This window comes from Myotis nattereri (genome assembly GCF_964212035.1).
Source record: "Myotis nattereri genome assembly, chromosome: 1".
Taxonomy (NCBI): Eukaryota; Metazoa; Chordata; class Mammalia; order Chiroptera; family Vespertilionidae; genus Myotis; species Myotis nattereri.
Window position 1 is genome coordinate 58,260,664 of NC_138075.1, and position 21,311 is coordinate 58,281,974.

The window sequence follows — 21,311 nt, forward strand, 5'->3', positions numbered from 1 at the left end:
GGGACTGGTGTGCACTGAAGGGTGAAGCCCAAACAACTGGAGGTTAGTTCGAGGTCACCCCCCAGGCCTTACAAGCGCTACCCTGGTGTAATGATGGAAGAGCTGGACCCTCCAGGCTGTTGATATGGGCTTGGGAGGTTATGTGTGTTTCATGGTTTAACGTTTTCTGTGACTTAGACTTAGAGGTCACCCAGGGAGATGGAAGTACCCTTGGTGTGGAGAGAGCTTGAAGGTTTGAGAACGCTGGTGCCTGCTGGGGAAGCAATGAAGGGGACAGAGCAAAGCTTTGGTGTTTTGCCGTGGTCGCGGCGGGCTCTCACCGGGCTGCCGGCCTGGCGCAGCGATCCACCTGACGCGGAGGATACCTAAGGACAGGCCGCTCTTAGCCCCGTTTCTTCGCACCGCAGGGCCTCCCGGTCCCGGCGCGCAGGGTGGGGCGCGGGAGTCGGCCCGGCGCCGCGAGAGCTGGTTTCGCCCTCCGTCTGGCAGGTGCGCCCCGGAAAGGGGAAGGCGGGACGCGGGGGAGGGGGTGCCCGCCATGCCAACCCTGCAGCTTCCCGCCGCCGCCTCCAGCCCGCCGCCCCCGCGGCACTGCTGTCCGCAGCCTCAGTGAGGAGGAAGCAGGGGCAGCGGCGGCGGAGGCGGAGGCACCGCCCTCTTGGCCCGCGTCCCGACCTGGCGGCCTCCGCAGGACCCATGGCGGATTCCTCGCCGGCGCTGGCCCTGCGGGAAGGCAGCCCCCGCGCGCCCCGGCCCGCGGCCCTCTCGCCGCCGCCCCTGCGCTCGGGCCCGGAGCCGGAGGAGGCCGAGCTGTCGCTGAGCCTGGCGCGCACCAAGACCCGCTCCTATGGCAGCACCGCCAGCGTGCGGGCGCCGCTGTGCGCCGGCGTCATTGAGCGCCATGTGGAGCACCGCGTCCGCGCGGACGACACGCTGCAGGGCATCGCGCTCAAGTACGGAGTCACGGTGAGCAGGGCTGGCCGCGGGGCCGAGGGCAGGGATGGGGCGGAGGAAGGGGGGGGGAGGGGGGCGGCTCAGGGCGGGGCGTGCGAGTAATGGGGGTCGAGGAGGCAGCCATCTGTGCCCTGGAGGTTCTGCCTCCGTGCGCTCTGCTGGAGACAGAAATGGTCGCCAAAGCTGGACCGGTAGCCAGAGGGGCGGGCCAGGTCGGTGCATCGAGTTCCCCGTGCCCTGCCCAGACCAGATCTGTCGCGTGAGGCAGGCCAAAGAGGACTGGGTTTTGGCATCACCCGGAGCTACGTTCAACCGATTTCCAGTTCTGTTCCTATCACCACGAATATAGTTACTCAAAGCCAAATTGACGTGTGGACGTGGGCAGGGAATTCTGTGTCAACATGCACTGTGATGAGCCAGGAATAGTAGTTGTTCCCGCAGGATGTTCTGGTTCGATCGATTATGCTTCTTTATTTAGAAGTGAAATGACACCCCTGCGCTCACTGGCAACTGCGAACGTGACACCTGTCGCTAGGCAGCAGCCAAGAACGGTGGTCTAGGTGAGCCGGAGAGCTGTGTTTATTAGAAATTTATAAGTGTGTGTGCCTTGGGTATATTGCGTTACACCTCTGGGAAGAACATGGAAACCTGAGGGAACATATTGTTTCATTAAAATTACTTATAATTAACTCTGAGCTATGTGATGGCCTTTGTGCATTTGAGTTCTGTATCAGTTTTCAGTGTTCTTTCCTGAAGCACCTTAGACAGCGAGGGGAAGAAAGGTGATCTTATCTATATCTGTCTCTTAAAGTGAAACTCTTTCTGGCCCTTCACCAGTGATAGAGACTGAGTAATGTGCATTTTGTACATGCAGGTTGGTATATGTTTTCCTTAGCAGGTCCTTCTATCATTTAAACATTTTGAGAGCAGGGATCTTGCTGTGCAGGCGTACACTGACATCATGCCATAGATAGTCCCGTTCTTCCCTCAGAAGGAGTTTCTAAAGGTGAGCTTAGAACTACAGTTCTTATGTGCATTAGTGAGAACTGGTTTGGGTCAAAGCCAGAGGAAAGCAGAGTTGGCAAATAACAGTAGCTCTCTTTTGCTGAATGTCTGCTGTGTGCCAGGCATTGCATTTGTCCTGTTCCATCTTGTTTGATTTTCCAAATAAGCCTTGAGATAGGTGTAATTAATCTCCTTTATACAGATGAGAAGATGGATGAGGGGTAAGGATGTTTTCCAAGTATGCTTATTCAAGGAGACCAGCTTGAACCCACACAGTGATAAAGCATTTGCTTTTCTCTAGATATTATGTCCAATTTCCATCCATATGTTTATCCTAGACTTATCAAGAGCTCTCTTAGCATCTTGCTTGCTGAAGAAGGAAAGTCTTTTTGTCTGGTCTCTGTGGGTCATACCTACTAGGCCAGGGTGACTGCACCTAGGAACCCATGGTATCCAGAGAAATGGTATTTCCCTGGCCACTGCCCACATCAGTCTCTCTGTAACCACTGCCCTCCATGATTTCCCTTGACTTGCTTAGAGGTTCGAAACATCTGCTCACTGCAGGTCTCCACCTTGGACCAAATACCTTCTGAAAATAACCCCTGTTTTGCACTAATATAGATCCTGTTACTCATAACCTTATCACTGCTTTCTTTTAGTGTAAATCAGATTTTTCATTAGTTTTAGAAAGCCAATTTGAAGATGGTAAGCTGAAGTATGATGAATTGGGAACTATATAGTCTATGGCCATAATCGTCTTTTACAGGATTTCTCAACTGCAGCACTATTGATATTATAGACTGGATAATTCTTTGTTTGGGGTAGGGGGGCGGGAGGATTGTCCATGCATTGTAGGATGTTTTGCAGCATCTTTGACCTCTGCCTGTACATACTGATAGAAGCCCCACCCCCATTCAGACATGGACAAATGTTCCCTGGGGAGAAACTCACTCTTGGTTGAGAACCACTGGTTTATTACATATATATCATTTACTTTGGGCCCTGAACTATACAGCTGATGATGTTTTTAGGCGCTCTTCCACTAGTTATGTAGAACCAATAAAAGCATGAATCCTGTAATCGTAAAGTGATATCCTTGCTTTAATTAAAATCTGCAGATATTAACTGGATTTACTCATTGTAAATTAAGATTTTTCAGTGGAAGCTAAAAAGGTATAAAGGTTTTCTTCTTTCCATGACTGAGCAGAAAGAATTTGAATAAGTTTCTAATATTGACTACTAGGATCATCAATATATTTAAGCTATTGTTTAAAGGAGTAGGTAATGCAATGTTGGAGATTTAGAGACCCAAGGCAGTGCACCTGGAAATTAAGAGTGAGTCCAGGTAAACTTAGACTTGAACATCCCATGTTTGCCAAGAGCAGAGCACAGCTCTGCAATCTTACTTAGCGGAGCAGGGACTCTGAGGGAAGCCTTTCTGCTGATGACAGCTCCCTTGCCACCCGGCTGGGAGTCCAAGCTGGACCTCAGTCCCTCGGTGGTAAAAGATATTTTAGGTAGAAGGAGGTTCTCAGAGCACATACTCTGACAAGGAGTGAAGATGGAGACCTGGTTGCTAGTCCTGGGTTACTAGGGGGAGCAACCTGGAAGCTGGCTATCTGAAGTGGAACACAGTCAGTGGCCAGTAGCAGTGTACCAGTACATCCCATGATGTGGAGATAGATGTGTTCCTCAAACTTCCTGCATAGGAGAATGCCTTGGGACAGGGTACAAATAAAAGATTCTAGCTGACCTTGAACTTACTGGATCAGATTATCCAGAAAAGGGACCCAGGAATCTTCATGTTTTTTTTTTTTTATGCACGGCTTCTTTGCTTGTTCCCAAAGCACTGTCCCTTCTCGGGGCTTTTGCACTTGCTGTTCCATCTGTCTGGAACATTCTTTTCCTGAGAGCTGCATGCAGGGACCCGTTCATGGCTGTGTGGCCTGTGCGGTCATACAGGGCCTCATGCTTAGAAGAGCCCTATGCTTACAAGAGCCCTGCATTTGGTTTAATGCTCTGCTCTTGCCATCTTGAAATTTTTAATAATTTGTGAACAAGCGCCCCACACTTGCACTTTTCACTGAGCCCTACAAATCATGTAGCTACTCGCTCCTTCACTGCCTTCAAGTCTTTGCTTTAATATCTCCTCCAGGAGGCCTTCCTGACTACTCTCTGTCAACTTGCAGCCCTCTTCCCCTTCCTGCCCTGCTTTTACAAACAGTATTTATCATTCATCTAATTTTTCTTTTCTTTTTCCCCAGCTTCTATCTTTCTGGTGATACATTAGTGAATAAATAAATATCCATGCCCCTCATGGAGGTTATATTTTAGTCAGTGGAGACAGTAAGTAAACAAAATACGTTATATGTCAGGTATTGATAAGCAAAATGAAAACAATTAAGCAGGGAAAGGATATAGGTGGCTGCAATGTAAAATTAGTATGGTCATGAAGACCTCACTGAGAAGGAGGTGATGGAGGGAGCCATGCAGATATCTGCGAAGAACATTCTAGGCAAAAGAAACAGTGAGTGGTGCAAAGGCCCCGAAGTGGGAACATAATCGACAAGTTTGGACCAGATCACTTAGGGCCATTGTAAGAACTTTGCTTTTTCCCTCCCCTCTGAATGAGTTGGGAAGCATTGGCGGAGTTTGAACAGAAGAGTCTCATGATCTCACTTATGCATTAAAAGGGTCACTCTGGCTGCTGCTTTGAGACTAGGCAGGCAGGGGGTGGCGGGGGTTGGTGAGGGTAATGGAGGTGGTGGGGTGAGTGCCAAGGCAGGGAGACCAGAGAGGATGGAGGCTTTGCAATAATGTAGGTCAGAGCATAGTAGCTTGAACCAAAGTAGTACAGAGGAAGTGGTGAAAATGATTGGGTTCTAGGTGATTTGTTGACATGCTATACATTTTCTGCTTACTAGTTTACTGTTTCATTTGAGTATCTCTTCCATAGAGATGGACCATGGGATTCAGGTAGCTTCTCTATAGGAAATAAGAATGTGGACGTTTGAGAACCTGGCCAGGTCTGACACCTGATGGACTTCAGTTCTTCTGCCAGTGACTTAGGAAATATCTGATTGATTGATTGATTGATTGATTGATTTCAGAGAGGAAGGGAGAGGGAGATAGAGATAGAAACATCAATTATGAGAGATAATCATTGATCGACTGCCTCCTACATGCCCCCTACTGGGGATCGAGCCTTCAACCTGAGCATGTGCCCTTGACTGGAATCGAACCCGGGACCCTCCAGTCCACAGGCCGACGTTTAATCCACTGAGCCAAACCAGCTGGGGCGACTTAGGAAATATCTTAATGACTCTTTCCACCATCCCTTTTAGTCATTCATAGATATTAATAACTAACATTCATTATTTTTTGAGCTACTTTTATTGAGTCTGGTTTGTTTGAGGCTCTGTGCTAGTATGCTGGGGCTACAAGATAATATATGCTGCCCTCTTTAAAAAAATATATGTTTTAATTGATTTTTAGAGACAGAGGAAGGGAGAGCAATATAGAGAGAGAAACAATGAGAGAGAAACATCATCAATTGGCTGCCTCCTATAGGCCCCCTACTAGGGATTGTGCCTGAAACCCTGACATGTGCCCTGACCAGGAATCGAACCATGACCTCTTGGTTCCTAGGTTGACGCTCAACCACTGAGCCACACTGGCTGGGCATGCTGTCCTCTTTTTATGCATAGTGAGTTTATCAGCTATTGCTTTCCATCAGCCTCTAGCTATGTGAGATGCCAGGTTGCTTATGTGACTTATTTCTGTATATTCTGTGTCTAGCCTGAGTCTGGAACACGGTGGGCCCTCCACATATGGGTGGGTTTAATTCACAGGAAAGCCTGACTGGTATGAAGTCACTAGCCCTGGAGTTGAGCAGATCCTTAAAGCTGGGGCCCAGCCTGAATGAGAGGTGCAGCCTGCTTGACTTGAATTGCTGCAGCTGGTACTTGGTGCTTCTTTCCTCCCCTGTCCCCAGCATTGGGTCTTTATATTGAGTTAAATATACTAGTAGATTTAGGTGAGAGTATCTTTACCAGAGCAAGAGGTAGTAAGAAAGCGGGTCTGGGAAACTGAAACTCTTAGAGCTGAGTTGAGAAATTATTAAAGGTCAGATCTCAGCCATGAACTTGCTTGGGCTGGAATTTCCCTGGCTACTCTTACCTCCATTGAGACAATAAGGCCCCTGCCTAACCTAGTAACTAGATTTAGCTATGGCTCTTGCGGTGACCCTACTCTTCTTAGTGGGACGCAAGCCTCTGGAGGAAAGTTACCAGCTTCAGGCAGCCACTGTGAACTCTTCATTTGAAATCTGCAAAAAAAACGTTCAGAGGACAGAATAGAAACTGAAAGTGGGTAGGAGGCAGGGAGGGGGGTGTTATTTGCATAAACCCTTTCTTCATCTCTTTGCTTTCCCTTGGCAACACGCCTGTGCTGTCCCTTCTCCAGAGGCCACATTGCCCTCAGTTACGTCCTATGGTCCTGTCTCGTTTCATTACCAGCGTTTCTCTTTCCCTTCCAATGAGCTGCTAAGCCCCTCACTTAACACTTCCCCTAGCAAGAGGTCGCCTTGCTGAGAAAAGGTGAACTGACTGTCATTTTAGGGGGAACAAGTGTTAGGAGTTAGAAATGTAAATGTGTGTAAATCTTTCCAGGTTAGCCCCTGCTGCTGTTGGAAATCGTTGATGCTTGCTGGTCAAAGGGAAGAGAACCATAAATAAATAGTGCCACTTGTAGTGAGAGGTATGGTAAAGTAGCCTTTAATACTTTGGGGTTTTAATAGAGTCTCATGTATTCTTCTTTTTTTTTTTTTTAAACAGCTTTATTGAGGAATAATATACATAGCACAAAAGTCACCTATCCTAAGTGTACAATTCAAGGACTTTTAGTAAATTTACAGAGTTGTGCAACCACCACCAGAATCCAATTTTAGAACAGTTCCATCGCCCTGGAGAGATCCCTGTGCCCATTGCCCTTACTCCCTGTTCCCTTCTCCAGCCTTAGGCAACCACAAATCTACTTTCTAACCTATAGATTTGCCTTTCCTGGAAATCCTATATAATAAAAGCCTAATATGCAGATTGTCCCCTCTACTGGGAGTTCGACCGGGAGTTCGACCAGGAGTTTGACCAGGGGATGGGGCTGGCAGGTGGCCAGGGGAAGGGAGGCACCACTGACCGGCAGCTGCTAGGAACCCTACCTGTGCATGAATTTTGTGCACTGGGCCTCTAGTTTCATCCAAATGGAATGTCATATGTTCTGAGATATGTGTGGAAAAGAAATAAATCTTTTCCCCCATTAGCACATGGCAGTGGAAGAGTCTGGTTGCCACCAAAACCTAGAACTTAACAGGGGACATTGGGGTGGGGTGAATACAGCACTTACTAGAAAATGATCTAGAGAGAATCCTATAATAGGTAAGTCTTTTCTGTAAAATGGTAATGAAATGAGAACTGTATATATATATGAAAATATTCTGCAAGCCACACAGTGTTGTCAATGTTAGTTATTATGTACTAGAGGGCTGGTGCATGAAATTCGCTCACGGGTAGGGTCCCTAGTCCTGGCCAGTGATCAGGGCTGATTGGGGCTTCCTTCCCCAGCTGCTATCTGCTGGCCAGGGCCTTCCTTCGGTCTACGCCACCCCCTGGTGGTCAGCGCATGTCATAGCCAGTGGCCAAACACCTGGTAGGTGGAACCTCTGAGGGGACAATTTGCATATTAGCCTTTTATTATATAGGACTAGAGGCCCGGTGCACAAAAATTTGTGCACTCGGGGGTGGGGGGGGTCCCTCAGCCCAGCCTGTGCCCTCTCGCAGTCTGGGACCCCTCAGGAGATAACAACCTGCTGGCTTAGGCCTGCTCCCGGGTGGCAGAGGGCAGGCCCAATACCTAGGTGCAGCCCCTGGTCGGGCTCAGAGCAGGGCTGATTGGGGAGTTGGGGCGCCGCCCCCGTCATGCACTGAGCAGGGTGGATTGGGAGGTTGCGATGCCACCCTCAGTCATGCTCAGGGTAGGGCCGATTGGGGGGTTGGGGCACCGCTCCCTGTCACACTCAAGGCAGGGTCGATGGGGAGGTTGCAGCGCCACCCCCTGTCACGCACAGAGTAGGGCCAATCAGGGGGTTGGGGTGCTGCCCCCTGTCATGCACAGAGCAGGGCCCATCAGGGGGGTTGGGGCTCCGTACCCTGTCACGCACAGAGCAGGGTCAATCAGGGGGTTGGAGAGCTCCCCCCTGTCACTCACAGAGTAGGGCCGATAGGGGAGTTGGGGCACCGCCCCCTGTCACACACAGAGCAGGGCCGATCAGGGGGTTGGGGCACCGCCACTGTTACGCTCAGGGCAGGGCCGATGGGGAGGTTATGGCTCTACCCTGTCACACACAGAGCAGGGCCCGTGGCGGGGGGTGGGGGGGGGCCCGCCCGCTGTCACACACAGAGCCGCAGGGCGATCAGAGGGTTTGGGCACTGCCCCCTGTCACGCTGATCCCAGTGCTGGTGCCGGGAGGCCTCTAGGCTCTGCTGATCCCGGTGCTGGGAGGCATATTACCCTTTTACTATATAGGATAGAGGCCTGGTGCATGGGTGGGGGCCGGCTGGTTTGCCCTGAAGGGTGTCCTGGATCAGGGTGGGGGTCCCCACTGGGGTGCCTGGCCAGCCTGGGTGAGGGGATGATGGCTGTTTGCATCTGGTCACACACCCTTCAGGGTGGGGGTCCCCACTGGGGTTCCTGGCCAGTCTGGGTGAGGGGCTGAGGGCTGTTTTCAGGCTGGGGGTGACTGAAGCTCCCAACTGCTCCTTTTTTTCTTTTTCTTTCTTATTCTGGGCCAGCTTTAGCTCTGGCTCCAGCTCTTAGGCCTCCTCTGCTGAAAGCAGGTATCTGGTTTGTTTGGGTTCTATAATCGAAACACTGTATCAACTCCAGCTCTGAGATCCTGGCTGGCTGAAAGCGGGTTTCTGGAATTTGTTTAGCTTCTATATTTGTTACAATGTTTCAAACTGCAAGCTCAGAGGCCGGCAAGGCAGGGGGGGAACGTTGGAGTCCTCCGTCACTGAAGCAAGCAAGCCTCATGTTCGCTTCCAGCTGCCTGTCTGCCGGCCGCCATCTTGTCTGGCAGTTAATTTGCATATCACCCTGATTAGCCAATGGGAAGGGTAGTGGTTGTACGCTAATTACCATGTTTCTCTTTTATTAGATAGGATACTTAAATATCTTTAGAGGGTGTGTTTTTTTAAAAATATGTTTTTATTGATTTTAGAGAGAGGAAGGGAGAGGAAGAAAGAGAGAGAAACATCATTGATGAGAGTGAATTATTGATCGGCTCCCCTCCTGCACACCCCACACTGGGGATCAAGCCGCAACCCGGGCATGTACCCTGACCGGTTATTGAACCGTGACCTCCTTGTTCAGAGGTTGACACTCAATCATTGAGTCATATGGGCTGGGCAAGGGTGTGTCCTTTTTAAGGAATGGAGAGTGTTAACCTAAAAATAAAAGGCCTTGTAAAATGAGAGGCAACATGCATTTATTGAGATAAAAAAGGATAACTATTTGGGGAACATTAATTCAAGCAGAAGCTAAAATAATACTCCAATTAGGAGACAAAGGCATTTGTGAGAATGGGAAGGGGAACAATGATATCAACAGAAGCAAGACATTTTCATTGGTGCAGGTAACATAGTGATATTAATTCTAAACAATGTTTTAAATTTTTAGTCCAGTAGTCATAATAACTGCTTTCTTCTTTGCAAACAGTGTTTTGGGAAGCAATGTTGCTTTAGGCTCAATCCAAAAGTTATTTTGCCCTGTTTTGAACATTCCAAGGTTTGAGCATAAGACATGCATAGCAGTTCAGCTGGTATGGCAGCTCCAGCTCCATTTTATTTATTTTTACTTATTTAAAAATTTTTTTGTTAATCCTCACCAAAGGATATTTTCCCATTGATTTTTAGGGAGAGTAGAAGAGAGAAAGACAGAGAGAAACATCCATGTGAGAGAAACACATCGATTGATTACCTTCTGCATGAGCCCCGGCCAGGGCCCAGGCAGGGAGAAGCTTGCAACCAAGGTTTGTGCCCTTGACCGGAATCGACCTGGGACCCTTTGGTCCACAGGCCAACGCTCTATCCACTGAGCCAAACTGGTTAGGGTGCCAGCTTTATTTTAAAGTGGTTCCATTTATATTATTGCCGTTAAAGAGGAAGGAAAACATTTTGAAATTTGCATTCACGGTTAGGCAGGCAGCCTGATGATGCTGGCCAGAGTTGCCTTTGGGGAGAGTTCTTGGCCATGCTCGGCAGCTGCCCTCGAGCTACCTTTTGTGGGGGAAGTTCTGTGATTCCCCCCATAGTAAATTCACCTTTAGAGAAGGCATTTACAGGAGTCATTCTAAATAAATTGTTAAGGTGTTGATGGTACTTGATCTACCTAATTTCATCGTGGTTGACCTTGTGGCCACCCTATTAGCTCTTAATTATTCTGTAATCTGTATCTTAGTGACTAGACAGTAAACTTGGTTGAGTCATACTATTCAATCCTGACTAGAAAAGAGTTTTGAAATGAAAGCATTGGATTGCTATCCTTCTCCCTTACTCATTTGCCCCCAAGAAACAGAGGGTAGCTCTGGGTCACCTGGAAAAGGTCACACTTTCTATTCTCAGCATTCCTTGGGTATTAGAAAATGCTAAACAGGTAAGATTGAGATAGCTGTAGAGTTTTCCAGGTCTTCCATGGATTGGATCATGATGCTTCATTTTATGTGAGGTGAAATTCCCAGAACATTAGGCCCATTTAGGCTCAGATAAAAGTATGAAATATTCCTAAAACATCACTGCATTGTTTGGGATTGTTTAGTCTCTTGTCAGTGCTACTGCAGTTTCCTCCATAACTGGACTTTCCTGATTCCACTGATGCCAATCCATTTTCCACAAAGTGATCTTTAACTGTAATCAAATAATTTCTGTCATTCCCTTCCTTCATCGTACAATGGCTTCCCATCACTTTTAAAATAAAACCCAAATGCCTTACCTTGGCACCCACAGGCTATGAAAGAGTTTGAGGTTGTAGAAACCTGTATTAAATTCTCACTTCTTCATCTGCCAGTTGTATTATGACTCCATGGGACATAACCTCTATGAACTTTGTAACCTTTATTAGTAAAGGGGAGATTCAAATACTCTATAGGGCATAAAAAAATGAGACACTGTATGTAAAGTACTCTCTCCCTCTTCTCCTTACCTGTCCCACTTCTGCCCATTCTTTAAGGTCCATTTAATGTCAAAAGAATCAATATCAGAACCCCATCTTCTCTGTGAGGCCTTTCTGAATGACCACACCCTCTTCCAAATTCTCATCATACTTATCTCTGTGCCACCTCCTGCATCCATTATGTTGACCAAATACAATTCAAGAGACACAGGAAGCACTAAAATAACACATAATCTTACCTAATAATAGACAAACATGCAAATTGACCATACCTTCGCTATGCCCACCAGCCAATCAGATGAATATGCAAATTAACCAAACAAAGATGGCAGTTAATTTGCATATGTAGGCGCCAGCGGCAATCGGAGCCTGCAATCAGAGCTGAGAGGTCCCCTGCCCAGGCCTAATGCCTTGAAGAGTTAGGCCTGGGCTGGGGCTGAGTGGGCTATGGCGGGGAGCAGGGGCGGAGCTGGCGATGATGGGGAGCAGGAGCAGAGCCTGTGATGGCGGGGAGCTAGGGGTCCCCTGCCCAGGCCTAATGCCTAGGCCACAGGCGTTAGGCCTGGGCAGGGGCAGAGCCAGCGAACACAGGGAGCAGGGGTGGAGCCGGTGATGGTGGGGAGCGGGGTGGAGCCGGAAATCGTGGGGAGCAGGGAGGGAGCCGGTGATGGCGGGGAGCAGGGAGGATGCCGGTGATCGCAGAGAGCTGGGGTTCCCCTGCCCAGGCCTAACACCTTGGCCAGAGGCGTTAGGCCTGGGCAGGGGTGGAGCCAGCGATCGCGGGGAGCAGGGGCAGAGCCAGTGATCACGTGGAGCAGGGGTGGAACCCACGATTGTAGGAGCTGGGGGGCCCCTGCCCAGGCCTAATGACTCAGCCAGAGGTGTTAGGCCTGGGCAGGGGCAGAGCGGGCGTTTGGAGGGCAGGGGTCAAGCGGCAATTGGTGTGAACTACAGAGGAAACACCTTTTCTGACTGCTCATTGGCTAAGCTCCCTGTATGCCACTGGTAATATTCTTAGTAACTTGGGTAATAAGAATCCAATAAGGTGATCTAGGATTTTTTACCACACTCCTGGAGAAAAAAAGGAAGGTCCACTGCTGGAGGGCTAAGAAATGTCATATCCTGCCCTAGCCGGTTTGGCTCAGTGGATAATGTCTCAGCCTGCCCACCGCAGTGTCTGGGTTCAATTCTGACCTTGGTTGCAGGCTCCTCCCTGGCACGGGCTCAGGTCAGGGCTCATGCAGGAGGCAACCAATCAAAGTGTTCCTCTCACTTTGATGTTTCTCTCCATCTTTCCCTTTCTCTTCCACATTCTCTAAAAATCAATGGAAACATATCCTCAGGTGAGGATAAAAAAAGAAAGAAAGAAAGAAATGTCATAGCCTATGAAAGACACATCTTGAAAATGCCTAAAAAAAGTTGTCATTTTTTCATGGTGAAGGGACTGGAGTCCGTGTTGATGAAAAAACCTTGCTGGCTGTGCTGGCAGGCAGTGGCTGCAGCAGTGGGGTGATGGGGTTGGTGCCTTCCCCTGATCAGCCCAGTTGCCTCCCACAAAGGGAGGTCAGACTGTGGTTTAGGCCCGCTCCCCAAGGGGAGCAGGGAGCAGGGAGTAGGACATCCCCTGGGGGCTCCCAGTATGTGATAGGGGGCAGGCTGGGCTGAGGGACGCCCCCTCCAGTGCACAAATTTTTGTGCACCGGGCCTCTAGTCCTATGTAATAAAACCCTAATATGTAAATCAACCAAATGGCAGAACCACCAGTCTCTATGATGCGCACTGACCACCAGGGGGCAGACGCTCAATGTAGGAGCTGCCCCTTGGTGGTCAGTGTGCTCCCACAGGGGGAGCGCTGCTCAGCCAGAAGCCGGGCCCACGGCTGGTGAGTAAAAAAGTGGTGGCAGGAGCCTCTTCCGCCTCCATGGCAGGGCTATGGACCCCTCAAGGAGCAGGCCTAACCTGGCAGTCAGACATCCCCTGAGGGGTCCTGGACTGCAAGAGGGCGCAGGTTGGGCTGAGGGACCCACCCGTGCACAAATGTTGTGCACCAGGCCTCTAGTAGATCATAAAAAAATCAGATAATAGAAATGTTAAAATAAGAATGGAATTTATTAAATAAGTGCTGAAATTTCTGTATTTTTTTTTAACTTCAGGGATTTAAAACTGCTTGGTAAAAGCTGCCTTGTAGGGCAATTCATATAGTGGGGGGAAATTAGTCTTTTCAGCTTTAAAATTGAGAGACAGAATTTCCTGACATCTCTTGAAATAACTGTGGGTATCTGGGGAGGTGGCAAAGCCAGAATTAAGAGTCTCAAACCCAGATAAAGCATTGTACACATTTTGCTCATGGATACTTTTGTTTTACTTTTTTAAAAAACATTTTTATTAATTTCAGAGAGGAAGGGAGAGGGAGAGAGAGAAACATCAATGATGAGAGGGAATCATTGATCAGCTGCCTCCTGCACACCCCCTACTGGGGATTGAGCCCACAACTCACGCATGTGCCCGTGAATGGAATCGAACCCAGGACCCTTCAGTCCACAGGCTGATGCTCTATCCACTGAGCCAAACCAGCTAGGGCTATTTTACTTTTTAAATTTTATTTTTATTTTATGGATATCGTTAGTTCTGTGTTGCGTAATAAGCCATATTTCTGGGTTTATTTATATGTAACTCTGTGTTTCCTTTTTTATATTTTAGATGGAACAGATTAAAAGGGCAAATAAACTGTTTACCAATGATTGCATATTTCTGAAGAAAACTTTGAACATCCCAGTTATTTCAGAGAAGCCTTTGCTGTTTAATGGACTTAACTCAATTGATTCTCCAGAAAGTGAAACTGTCCATGGCCTTTTTTCTCATGAAGAAGGGCTGGTAGCAGTTGTGGAAGACCCACCTTCTCCCAGTCCTCTGGCATCTCCTCTTCAGCCAGTGCCGCCCGAGGAAGTGTCAGCCAGAGATTTCCTGCAGAGACTCGACTTGCAGATTAAGTTATCAACACAGGCAGCCAGGAAACTAAAAGAAGAGAGCAGGTAAAAATATGCTGGTAAAATGTCAGACTGAATAAATTACTCTTAAGATGTTTACACTTGGTAAATTTTTAATTTTTTTGCTTTAAAAATCTATGTTTTAATTCCAGAAAGGCATTTTTAATATATGAAAGATAAACAGTCATTGTATTCTGTATAAGGCTTGATCTGTTGTAATGCTTTGTCTGTGAGTTATTATAAAAACTAGAGGCCCGGTGCACGAAATTCATGCATTGGCGGGGTGGGGAGGGGGAGGGCGCCTTCAGCCTGGCCTGCGCCCTCTTGCAGTCTGGCGGGAGCCCTCGGGGGATGTCCAATTGCTGGCTTATGACCCCCCTAAGGGAGCAGGCCTAAGCCATCAGTTGGACATCCCTCTCCCAGCCCAGGACTCCTCGCTCCTTACCGTCCACCTGCTCACTGCTCCTTACTGCTCAGCTTGCTGCTCCTTAGTGCTGCCGTGGAGGCAGGAGAGGCTCCCGCCACCGCCGCTGTGCTCGCTTGTTGTGAGCCTGGCTTTTGGCTGAGGGGCGCTCCCCCTGTGGAAGCACACTGACCACCAGGGGGCAGCTCCTGCATTGAGTGTCTGTCCCCTGGTGGTCAGTGCGTATCATAGCGACCGACCAGTCGTTCTGGTCATTCTGCCATAACGGTTGCTTAGGCTTTTATTATATAGACTAGAGGCCTGGTGCACAAAAATTTGTGCACTTGGGGGTATCCCTCAGACCAGCCTGTGCCCTCTTGCAGTCTGGGACCCCTTGGGGGATGACCACCTGCTGGCTTAGGCCTGCTCCCCGGGGGATTGGGCCTAAGCTGGCAGTCAGACATCCCTCTGGCAGCCTGGCAGCCCTCGGGGGATGTCCACTTGCCAGCGGGGAGCAGGCCTAAGCTGCAGTCAGACATCCTTAGCGCTGCTGAAGAGGCGGGAGAGGCTCCCACCACCACTGCTGTGCTGGCAGCTGTAAGCCTGGCTTGTGGCTGACCAGAGCTCCCCCTGTGGGAGTGCACTGACCACCAGGGGGCAGCACCTGCATTGAGCATCTGCCCCCTGGTGGTCAGTGTGTGTCATAGTGACTAGTCATTCCCAGTCGTTCTGCTGTTAGGGTCCGTTTGCATATTACCCTTGTATTATATAGGATAGAGGCCTGGTGCACGGGTGGGGGCCGGCTGGTTTGCCCTGAAGGGTATTCCGGATCAGGGTGGTGGTCCCATTGGGGTGCCTGGCCAGCCTGGGTGAGGGGCTGATAGCTGTTTGCAGCTGGTCACACCCCCTTCAGGGTGGGGGGGTCCTGCTGGGGTGCCTGGCCAGCCTGGGTGAGGGGCTGATGGTCATTTTCAGTCTAGTCTGGCCATGCCCCCTGGCGACCCAAGCTCCCAGCCTCTCCTTTTTTTTTTTTTTTTTTTTTTTCCAGTGCCTCCTTGAGTGGAGGCCATGGCGGGCTGGAAGCAGGTATCTGGGATTTATTTATCTTCTATAATTGAAACTTTGTAGCCTTGAGCGGAGTCCAGGGCCAGCCAGGGCAGGCGGGAAGCTTGGCTTTCTCCATCGCCAGGGGCAGCCCAAGCCTCCTGCTTGCTCCAGTTCTGTGGCCACCACCATCTTCGTTGGGTTAATTTGCATACTCACTCCTGATTGGCTGGTGGGCGTAGCTTGTGAGTGTAGTGGAGTGATGGAGTGACAGAGTGATGGCTAATTTGCATCTTTCTCTTTTATTAGTGTAGGTTTGCTTCTTTGGTTAATAGCATAACTTGTCCAGCTAGAAATTCTGAGCAGCAGCCAAGTAGACACATGTAGTTGACACCTCCAAAGGAAGCAGTACCCTAGAGAATACTTTGTAAAATACTGATCCTTGTAAAATTTGCCAAAGACATTGTCCATTGTTTGCTTTCAGATGTTTCTTACATTGCTCGTGTGAGTTTTCTTCTTTGTTCTTTAATTTGGTACTACGGCAAACCTTTCTCTCTCCTGTAGGATTAGTTTCCTTCTTCCTTCCTGATTCCAAGAAGGGCAGCCGTTCCTCTTTACCCTTATCAGAAAGGTTGCAACTGAAATTGATGCTCAGTTCAACCACTATAATATTTCTTATGGTTAAGATATTTGTAGCCATCTTTTCTTTAGTCCTGATTTTTTATTTCTATTTTATTCATCTTATTATATTTATCCCCTTTGTCATAGGCATTTCAAATCCTTTTGAGAAAGAAGTGAAATATTAAAAATATAAACAGATATAAATGAGAATATAATTAATTTATAATTTAATATAAATTTTATTACTTTATGCAAATGTAATAGAATATAAATAAATGTAAGTATATAGCAAGTACTATTATTTTTTACAATAACCCAGACACCAATAAAATGGAATCAGTAAGGTACACCTCAATGAGTATTTGTATTGCATACAACTTTTAATGCATGAACAATATTATAATTTGATAACACCTGCACTTCTTTGTCAAGTGGATATTAAGTTGTATGATAAATATATGTGTTAGTTTCCTGAATACAGTTTTTAAACACTAGTTTATGCTATATTCCTTTTTTTTTCCTTTCCAGAGATGAAGATAATCCCTATGCAACTTCACTCTATCATAGCTAGATGATGCTATTGCACCTGGATTAAGAGATAATTGAATCATAAGGAAACCAACAACTGAAGATTCAAAAGCACCTCTTTTGGGTTCTCAGAGTGTACATCTTTAAATCACAATTAAGTAGTTCCGTTGCAGCTGCACTGAAGTGATTGGTTCCCTCTGGCTTTCTATAATTTTAAGTCTGCATTATGGCATGATAACAAAAGCTCATCACTTTTGTAGGTGCTGGTAGTTTTTAAACTTGCTTTTGTAAATACTAGTTGACATAAAGCATCAAAAACTACTTACATCAGGGGTCCTCAAACTACGGCCCGCGGGCCACATGCAAATACAAATATTGTATTTGTTCCTGTTTTGTTTTTTTTACTTCAAAATAAGATATGTGCAGTGTGCGTAGGAATTTGTTCATAGTTTTTTTTTTAAACTATAGTCCGGCCCTCCAACGGTCTGAGGGACAGTGAACTGGCCCCCTGTTTAAAAAGTTTGAGGACCCCTGACTTACATAGTCAAGCTAAAAACATTGGTTTATCTCTTGAGAATTCCTAATTATGTGAAAAACATGGTTGCTGTTTGAGTGATGCGGACATTGCTATGTGTTTATAATTAAGTGCTATATATATATATATATATATATATATATATATATTTCAATATGTATTACATATTCTGTATTAATATAGAGAACCAAATTTTGTCTGCTATTTTGTACAAGTAAGCTACCAAAGTCTGAAAAAATAAACTATGTTTTTACATTTGAGTCTCCAATTTTTTTAACAAATGAGAAAGTTTTATTTTAAGTTATATTTTTGAAGTAGTGACAGCTTTTCCTCTACTTTTATGGTTTTTTATTATTTTAACTGCAATTTTGAAAAGTTTCAGTAATCTAAAAGCAAATCAATTGCAGTTACTAGTAACCTATGCACTCTCATAATATTTGACTTAATGTGTTTCACATATAGTGAGAACATGGAATATGATCAATAGAAGAAAAAAGCAATACCATGGCCTGACACATTGATGACTTTTAGTTTAAATTTCATTGATAAGTCACTTTATAGAGTGTTTTGTAGTCACTGAATGAAGGGTTCAGTTTTTATAATTTCAATTGTTTTACTTTAATTATACGTATAGATTACAGCAGGAAACCTTGAGCAATACATTCTTTACAGTTAAATATGTTTTTGTCTCAATTTCTATTCAAATGTTGGGTTAAATAAATCTTTAAGCTTTCACAAAATTCTTCATATTTATTCCTTCCCAACATCCCAAAAGGGATCTGCTTTTTGAGGGACAAAAAGGACCTTTCTTTCTTATCTTTCCCCCCTTCTCCTTCCTGACTTTCTTCTCCATCTTGCTCCTCTAGGTCTTCCTTCCATTAAGCACGAAACTGTGCCCTTAAGTGCCAATGCATCAGAGCTCACCGAACCAGAGTTGCATGTGTCCAACCTGTGAGGCATGAATGGGAAATGGTAGTTGTTTGTCCTTGTCTTGACTTTCTTGTTTGTTCACAATGTACATAATCCCTTGTGTGTTTATTGTTATTTATTTATTTTTTTTTAGAGAGAGAAGGGAGAGGGAAAGAGAGATAGAAACATTCACGAGAAAGAAACATTGATCAGCTGCCTCCTGCACGCACCCCTACCTGGGGACTGAGCCTGCAGCCTGGGCATGTGCCCTGACTGGGAATTGAACCAGTGACCTCTTGGTGTCTGGGATGATGCTCAACCAGCTGAGCCACACCTGCCGGGTGTATTTTGGTGGGTTTTTTTTAATCTCATTTTTTTCCTCATTTTTAAAAATGATAACATCTCGTTTTTATTTCTTGTTTTTTTTTTTTCTCATGTTATTATCATCTATAATAGAGGGTGATCTCTTGATCATGCTTTGCTGTTTTCTTGTATCCTATTACCTGAATGATATGGAGTTAGTTGGAAGAGGAGAAAAACTAAAAGAATAAATGAAGGAAAACAGCTGTGTATATAAGACAAAGCTCTGGCCTCTATGGAGGCCCAGGAACTTAAAAAATGTAAAGTTATCATGCTGTTCAACATAAACTTATCTGAAATATGAGAGTAACCCAAAATGCATAAATCCAAAAACATTATCCAAAGAATATAACATAAGCTGAAAATTGAAATTAAGACCACCATCTCAAAAACAGTTTTCTGAGTATTTTATTTTTGTGTAAGGGTCTCTCTTAGCAATTTCTAGCCAAAACATCTCTCTCCTTTTCCAAGTTATTAAAAACTTTGAATTGTGGCTACAGTAAAATTGCCCTGGACGGGTGTTGTTTAGTCCTTGCCTGCATGGGGAATCACTGGAAGAATGGACTGAGATAAAAAACCTGGGTTCTAGGTTCAGCTTTACCACTCCTTGGCCATATGAGTTTGAGCATATCCTGTGCCCATGTTTATGTTTTGCAAACCAGTTTTCTTACCTATAAAACAGGACTGAAGATCTCCCTTTTGTCTTGGGTGTCAATAGTAGCTAATGAATGTCTGTGGGCTCAGAAAGTTACAATAAACTCACGAATTTCTTATTTTTAAAAATACTGCAGATATTTAGACGAGCTACAGAAAAGCAAATAGGTAAAATGCTTTCATCACAGCAAGTTTTTTCTCTCTTGATGTAGAAGCAGCCCATTTGGACTACAGGACATGGGGGAAGTAGTGCCGGTCACGTTACCAAGGATGACATTAAAACAAGTCTGATTCATCATGCTTTGGCAAGTGTAGTTTGCGCAAAGGTGTTTTTAGTTTCCTCTCACCACTTACCAATGAGTATTGGTAAGTAAAGAGTTAGAATAGATTACATAAAGAGTTGAGGTTTTTTGGTGTGCCAGACTTTGGTTTTTCTTTATTTTTGCAACTCTGGAGAGGATGGGAGGAGCAGTAGGGGTCTCCTACCCTGAAAACAGCCTCTTCCATTTTCCCTGTAAGTTCCCAGTCCTTACCAAAAACTAGATGCCAAGGAGGGGCATTTAAGACCAGTATCAGACGGCCTTTTAAAGTAGTGGCAGTTAATACACAAAGCATTATGTGATTTTTATGATTTTTCAACTGAAATATACAGAAAAATATGTAATTTATGCCGCATAACCCATTTTCAAAGCATTCTTTGCTTTGGGAACATTCTCCACTAACATTTCAGGAGGACCCTGGGCGAGTTGCGGTGGTGGCTGAGGAAGAGGATTTGCAGGGACCAGAGGTTTGATACTGTTTTCCTCCAGGAAACCTCAGCTAACCAGCTATGGTTCACATGGAAGGAAATGATTTTTATCTCTGTTTCTACCCCGCCGTCTGGCCCTCTTGCCATCTGCTGAGAAATCCTGGCTTGGATCAAATCCAGTTTAGAAAACTCAGAGCTGGCATACATTTTTACCTCACTTTATGTAGTGTTTATGACCTCATTTTCTGCCTGGAGAGTACATAGTTATCTCTCAAATTTTTTTAAAATTACTATTATTTTTTTTACTGATTGCAGAGAGGAAGGGAACGGGAGAGATAGAAACATCAACGATGACAGAGAATCATTGATTGGCTGCCTCCTGCACACCCCCTACTAAGGACTGAGCCTGCAACCCGGGCATGTGCCCTTGACTGGAATCGAACCCAGGACCCTTCAGTCCATAGACCAATGCCCTATCCACTGAGCCAAACCAACTAGAGCTATAGTTATCCCTCATAATAAACAAAATCAATGTCTTAAAACTCACCAATAGAAAATATTGAGTGGGGGGAAATTGTTAATAAATCCAGAAAATTCTATGCCCATTTTTCAGGTTCCTTTTCGTGCTATTCGGCCTGATACAGAACTAGCAGGAAGAGCAGTAAGAAAAAAAAAAAAAAAGGCAGCCTGGCTAGTGTAGCTCAGAAGTTGACCCATGCACCAGGAGGTTGCCAGTTCGATTCCTGGTCAGGGCACATGCCTGGGTTTTGGGCTTGATCCCCAATAGAGGGCATGCAGGAGGCAGCTGATCAATTCATCGATGTTGATGTTTCTCTTTCATTGATGTTTCTATCTCTCCCTTTTCCTTCCTCCCTCTTTCAAATCAATAAAAACATATTTAAAATAAGAGAAAGTTACCTATTTAAAAAAAGCAAAGAAAAAAAGCAGGTAGCTTCCTTCAAGCTATAGAGGCTTTGAGGGAATGTGAATTTATTTCAACCAAAAGGGAACTGGTAGTGAAAAGGACATCTTGTAACAGATATGCTATGAGGTGCTTTGTTAACCAGCATGCCTTGAAACAGAACCAACCCCCACTTCTTCAGGGGGTGCTTATATGTGTGACACAGTAGGAAAAAGGTTCAGTTTTAAGGAGAGTCCATTACAGGCTTTTCCAAAGCAACCCATCTCTGATTATAAAATGTAAAACTACAAGGAAATAAGGATTCTATATACAAAATCTCAGCTTACAATGTTACTTTTCAGATAGTTTTTATGGCAAGAAAGATATGTCTTAACCACTTCTAAAAGGTTATCTACTATAAATCCAGCACTTTCTAACAC

At 45.9% G+C, this 21,311-nt stretch overlaps 1 protein-coding gene across 1 annotated transcript; it reads left to right on the plus strand.

The window, feature by feature from the left end:
- Positions 1-696: 696 nt before the first annotated feature.
- Positions 697-17,554, plus strand: LYSMD2 (LysM domain containing 2; the record flags this gene model as incomplete). Its single annotated transcript, XM_081108989.1, has 3 exons — positions 697-966; positions 13,882-14,213; positions 16,765-17,554. The coding sequence occupies 3 exons, from the start codon at positions 697-699 to the stop codon at positions 16,805-16,807; spliced, it is 645 nt and encodes a 214-aa protein (XP_080965115.1). The 3' UTR covers positions 16,808-17,554.
- Positions 17,555-21,311: the final 3,757 nt, after the last annotated feature.